The sequence below is a fragment of the Gekko japonicus genome, unplaced genomic scaffold, assembly GCF_001447785.1.
Source record: "Gekko japonicus isolate JY-2015 unplaced genomic scaffold, Gekko_japonicus_V1.1 scaffold2313, whole genome shotgun sequence".
In the NCBI taxonomy this organism is placed as follows: Eukaryota; Metazoa; Chordata; class Lepidosauria; order Squamata; family Gekkonidae; genus Gekko; species Gekko japonicus.
In genome coordinates, this window is record NW_015169854.1 from 60,108 (window position 1) to 66,407 (window position 6,300).

The following is a 6,300-nucleotide window of genomic DNA, read 5'->3' on the forward strand; positions in this document are numbered from 1 at the left end:
CCTTTACCTTTACCTGTAATAACTGCCTCACACATGCGCCAAAGGTAATCCCTGGCACAAATGGAATTCTGCCGAAAGGGTTTTGTGTACCTTTAAAGTCTCTCCAATGCTGGCGCAAACCGAAGGCCTCTCGCCCCCTGCTGGCTGCGGCGTGCTAATGGCCCGCCCGCTCAGACCGTCCCATCATGCCTTTCAGACGCTTCCCCTAAGTTCCGCCTTTCCCCCAGGAAGGGCAGTTCGGTTGGAATAAGGCGGTAGAGATCGGCTCGACTGGGATCCTGGGGTGTTCCTTTAAATGTAACGCGAAGAGACAGCAGAAGCATTTAAAGGGAACGGGGGGGGGGGGGGGCTGGCTGCGGGGGCCAGGCACGTCCCGCGTCTAACTTTTCAGCCCCTCCTCTGCCTTTCGGGCCTGCCTGTCTCCTCTTTACTTAGAGCCAAGGGCGTGCTAGGCGCTGTATTGCTGCACGGGCTTGCTGCAGCCTGCATTCCGCGGACACTTGTGCCTGCGAGCCGAGGCACCACCCCCTATATAGGGGATGGTGGCCGAGGCCAGGGGGTTGTGTTGTGGGTTGGCTGTAACGCTTCCTCTCGCTAGCTTTTGGGGTTTTTTGCGGTCCACCGCCAGGTTGCTGGAAGGCTCCGAGGCACGGACCTACAATATGATACAAGCTTAGCGTTTCGAGGCACAAGGCTTGCTGAGCTAATAGACAGGCAGAGAGCTTTAAGGCAACCCTTTCCGTATTTCTGGAGCCAACAGATCCCCAACCTGGGGATTTCCAGGCTGCAGGGATTTTTCCCTCTGGAGAAAATGGCTGCTTCGGAGGGTGGACTCTGTGACATTAACCCTGCTGAAGCCGCCCCCTTCCCCAAATATCCAGGAATCTCCCAGAGCTGGCAACTCTACAACGCTCTCTGTGCCCCCTGGCCCCCTTAATAATGCCTCCCCTCCACTGTCCCAGTGCAACTGATGACTAAAGCAATGCTCCCTCTAAGCTGTGGCGTCTTGGGAGCAAAATTCTACTTTGTGAGCTACTGGCATTAAAGTTGTGAGCCAGCGATTTGACTGCTGCATAAATCAGTTTGCTCTGGAGCCGCCCTTCCTGAGCTAAGACAAAAATGTGTGATCCAGGGCCTAAAAAACTGTGAGCTAACTCACACTAACTCAGCTTAGAGGGAAGACCGGAGGCAGGTCAGGTTCCCTTTTCCAGTTCTAATTCTGTTTCTCCCACAGGGCCTTTGCACTTTAGCGATGGCTGAGTTGCCACTCCCCCCTGCTGAGGAGGGTCCTGCTGACCTCACTCTGAAACCAGAGACACACCCTATTGATTCAGCACCGACTGAGAACCCTACAGCTGAGATCGGCCCCCTGTGCCGTTTTTTCCTGGAAGGGCGCTGCCGCTTTGGTGCCCGTTGCCGCAGCCCCCACCCTAACACCAGCGACACCCCTAATTTAGAAGACCACAGACCTACCAGCCAGGATCTTCCCCCACACCACCCCTCAGGGAAAAAACCTGCAATGAAAACGGCCGAGGACGTCATCTCCCGTCTCCTCTGGGACACACAGGTGCCAGCTGAACGCTTCTCCATTGGTTACCTGGATCGGTTTTTGGGAACTTTAGAAGAACCTTTTACTGCTTTCTCCTGGGAGGACCTGGCTTCCGCCGGGCCTGGGGTGCTGGCTATCCCCAAACACAGAATCCAGTACTTCAAGTATGGGGAACGGGTGGTGTGGGAGAAGGCCAGCCGGACCGATGAGGTCTTTGGGTCCACCGGAAGTGGGAGAACCATCTTGCAGGTGATCGAGGAAGCCGAAGCCGAAAGGGAGAAGGCACAGAGCCATGCTTCAGGTGGAGAGGGAGGGAAAGGGAGTACAGGAGGGAGAACCGGGCATCCTGGAGAGGAGGTGGGCCATCTTGATTCAGCCAGTGATGTGGAAGAGGGCGTGGACAGAGCGGCTGGTGGACGGGAGGGGATGAGGGAGCTTGAGGAAGCAAAGGACAACATCATCTCTATCGAACACGGCATCTCGGAGGGAAGTGAGATAACCCATGAAGCGGGAGGAAAGGTGGTCGAGTCAGGTGTGGTAGGACATTCCGTGGAGGAGGCGGAGTCGTCCGAGCCAGTTCTCAATGTGAAACGGGGACATTCGCCAGTGATGGCGGAGGATGAGAAAAATGGGGCCTCTGAAAGTAGAGATGGGGGAGTCTTTCCTGGCCACAAGCGGCGCCCAACCCACTTCGTGGCCATCCAGATCACCGGCTCAAAGACTCGGGAAGCTGTGAGGCACGTCCAGAAGGCCCTCTGCCAGGTCCGCCCCGACTTAGCCCAGTTCTGTGTGCCTTTGGCTACTCTGCATCTCACACTGTGCCTGCTGCGTTTAGACACCCCGGAAGACATCTACAGAGCTGTTACGGCTCTCCGGGAGCTCCAAGCTAACAGCCGTCGACTGCTGCCCCCAGCCTTGCTCCTGTCGTTCCAGGGGGTGGAGGCGTTCCATTCCCATGTACTCTACATGCGCCCAGCATCCACGGCTGAGCTGGGAACACTGGCCCACGTTTTGGAAGATGCCTTTTGCAGGAAGGATTTGACAGTGATTCTCCCTCCTAGCAAAGATAAGTTTCATTTGACAGTGGTGAAGATCCCCCCGGGGAAGCAGGGGCCGCAACTGCCGGAAGACTCCTCATGGATCCCTCCTGTTGAAGATTTAGGGACCGAAGCCGTAGAGGCACTATACTTGTGTGAGGCCAGACAAGGGAGGCGGACAGATGGGTTTTATACCACTGTACTGAGATTAGACTTATACTGAGGAGAGGTGGTGTGTCAGCCAGCAGATACGTATTACCTGGACTCTGGCCCCAGTGCACTCTGAGGGAGGGAAGAGCCTGGATCTTGTAATGGGAGCCACCCCTGACCTCGCTCCTGGTCCCACTTGAGTTTATTCTGGCCAGCGCTCTCCACAAAAAGGGTTACGTAGAACAAAATGGTGGGAGGGCTGCATTCAGAGTAGGCAGGAAACAACTATGCCAGTCTGTCGTACGAAGAAGCAAGTTGGAACCGTTAACCATAGGAGTCAGGATTAGAACCTAATACTCGATAAGTGGGAACAGATCTATTAGGCCTAAGGATGGAAGCGGAAAGCCAGGATAGCTCTGGCTGTCATTTAATTTTATTTTTGTATTTATACCCTGCCCTCCCCACGGACGGGCTCAGAGCTTTTTGGACAGCCAAAGTGGTTTGCCTAGTACAAAACACTGTTTCATTTTGTTGCACAAGGGCTTCTCTACTCACATGAGAGGCCTGGTAGGACCTTTCAAAACAAACTTGAAATGTTTTGACCACATGCTTTCAGATAAAGCACGGCCTAGGTTGCTTTCAAAGGAACTAACAAAATTTGTGGCAGGGGATGAGCTTTCCTGAGTCACTGCCCACTTCTTCAGTATCTAGTGAGCAGACTCACAAAAGCTCATACCACACCACACATTTTGTTAGTCTTCAAAGTGCTACTGGACTCTTGCTCTTTTCTACTGCTAGAGACTAACATGGCTACCCATCTTGAGCTAGGTCAGTGATGGCGAACCTTTTAGAGACCGAGTGCCCAAAGTGCGACCCAAGACCCACTTATTTATCGCAGAGTGCCAACCTGAATACTGAGGTTTTACTTTAGAAAAAACAATACATACACTAACGTAAGATGATCCAAACAAAGTAAGGAAAGCAATCCCAAATGCTTCCATTTACTTAAAATTATTTGGCAGAGAATTCGACACTTTAATGATGGTCTGGGCCTGGCTGGAGTGATGGCCCACGTGCCCACAAGGAGGGCTCTGAGTGCCACCTCTGGCACCCGTGCCATAGGTTCGCCACCACTGAGCTAGGTCATGCCTGAATCTTATGCGTATCTGTAGATAATGCCATTCCAACAGAAGGCGAATGCCACACCCGGGCTGAACAAGGAGCCTTGAAGCTCTGTGGCTCACCCCACCCTTTTGATGAGTCACTGCCACAGGTGAGCCAGACTGGAAGCATTTACATGCGGTTTCCTTGGAGACAGAGACAGGCCCATTATCGGGTGTGGATATATTTACAACTAGATTCACCAGTTCGCTGACACTAGTTTCTTTTGCCGTGCTGGCATTTATATGATAAATCTGTAGGCAGAAGACAGTAAACACGGACTTCTCGCATTTTGCCTGTTGATGGAAAGGGCATAGAAGATCAAGGAGCCAGTAGCGCCTTAACGGCCAACAAGACAGCCAGGGTATAACCCAGGGGTGTCAAACTCATTTGTTATGAGGGCTGGACCTGACGTAAATGAGAGCTTGTTGGGCCGGGCCATGTGTGTCATAAAATGTAATGCCAGGTAGTGGAGGTATAAACTTCATAAAGGCCACGAACACAAAGGTTTTTCTTTTACTTAAAATAAAAAAAACATGCTTAAAACATTAGCACTCTTCCAATCTTGTTTATTTAACAGTGTCTGATAACTGACACCTCTTGCTCTGAATTACTGCATCAAAAGGTCTGTGCTGTTGCAATCTTGAGTATGCTGTTCAGGTGTGTACCTGTAAGGTGCAAATCTACGATGACGCAGCAGCAGCAGAACTGGAAGAAGCGGCAGAAGACAGCCAGTTCCACTACGGGCCTGATAGAAGCTCTCTGGGGGCCTGATCCGGCCCCCGGACTGCACGTTAGGCACCGGGTATAACCCTTTAAGCGTCAAAGCTCCCTTAACAAACGCTTGAGGGCGCTTTGACTCCTGGAAAGCTCAATAGTCTTTACGGGGCTACTGGACCTGAGCCTTGCTCTTCTACGGCAGACCAACACAGCTGTGCACCTGAAAGGATTTCCATGGTGTAGAAGAGATAGTTGTACCTACTTACGATTGGTGATTTCAAGCAATTTCAATTTAAAACAGTTCTAATGCATAGCAGCAGTTATTAGGGAACCAAGAAGCATGTCTATGCTAACACACCCCTCCCTCCAGCACAGGCACAAAATCTGACCAGCTCCCACCGGGGTGGGGGTGGATATCTGGGGGAGAAGAGAGAACTGGTCAAAGCAGTTCGGTGAAACGACAACTGCCTTCATTGCCATTACACAAAGACACCAATTCCATTGCAGTGAAGTCTGTACTCAAGCTTTTAACAGCCGACGACGAAGGATGGGTTGCCAGACCTTCCGGTTTTGAACCGGACGTTCTGCTCAGCTCTGCCTGTCAATCACAAAGCAAGCAAGGTGGGCCTCTAGCACCTGCCTGCTGCTCAGAACTGCGGCAGCTTTGCAGTTAATGCATATGGAGCAACCTCTCAAATCCTTCCCCTCTTCCCCTCCCCCCCAGCCGAGTTTACACGGTGCTCCCCCTACAGGAGATAGTGACCACTGCAGCTTAATCTATGGAGGGGGTGGGGGAGGAAATGGAACAGCACCAAAGGAATATACCGTCAGTAAGTGAAACTTTGTGGAAGCAGAACAGGAGATAGTAGCCCATGTCAGGATATGCAACTTTGAAAGCATCTCCCTTCCCCCCCAAGCTCAAGATAGAATGCACGTCGCTGTCACCCCACCGGTTCCTGCCTAGCTCCAGAGCAGACTCGCCCTCCACCCTGCTCTGCACCTGCCTCCAGCCTTTTTCACTCTCAGATGTGAGATCAAAAGGCGGCCCGCCTTGCATCTGCTGAACTTGGAACAATATCACACCACGACTAATTTTACGGGATATTTTTTAAAAGTTTGCTTTTTATCAAATGAGGAAATTCAAAAGGTTTCTGAAAAGGAAAAAGGAATCTTTGAAAAATCCAGCCCAAGCCAAAAAGAACATCCCCAAATTACACATGTTCAAAAACAAAAAGAGAAAGGAGTTAAGAGCAAAGGGAAGAGAGACGGGAAGGGGGGGGGGAGTGTGAGAAGCTAGGGAGGGGGAAAAAAGGGCGGGGAGAGAAAAATAGGGGGGGGGAGACAATTAAAAAATCTTTCAAAAGTTTAAAAACAAAACTGAACCAATGTGACGGAAGATGGTGAAAATGGGGTGGTGCTTTTTTTTTCTCTTAAGTTTACCTGTAAAGAACTGAGGACAGAGGGAGAAAAAAATAAATAAATTAAAATACTGAGCATGACAACTCCAGAACACAATAGGAAAAGAGGAGGTTGCGAGGATCTTCTTGCGTTGTGCCAATTTGATTCCACAACTATTTGCTTATTGCCTTGACCGGGACTTGATCCTCTCAGCTTCACGGCGCCACTTCCAGATGGGGCTTAACGACAAAAAAGTCTCATTACATTCTCTGCTGCATAGGAAAA

At 51.1% G+C, this 6,300-nt stretch overlaps 1 protein-coding gene across 1 annotated transcript; it reads left to right on the top strand.

Moving 5' to 3' along the window:
- The first annotated feature begins 1,252 nt into the window (after window positions 1–1,252).
- LENG9 (leukocyte receptor cluster (LRC) member 9) lies at window positions 1,253–3,399 on the top strand. Its single transcript, XM_015417366.1, has one exon. It carries the CDS (start codon window positions 1,253–1,255, stop codon window positions 2,807–2,809), a length of 1,557 nt encoding a protein of 518 aa, XP_015272852.1. The 3' UTR covers window positions 2,810–3,399.
- The last annotated feature ends 2,901 nt before the right edge of the window (window positions 3,400–6,300 follow it).

Excerpts from the sequence above, each read along its gene's own strand:
- LENG9 (XM_015417366.1), top strand. The coding sequence starts at position 1,253 with ATGGCTGAGTTGCCACTCCCCCCTGCTGAGGAGGGTCCTGCTGACCTC.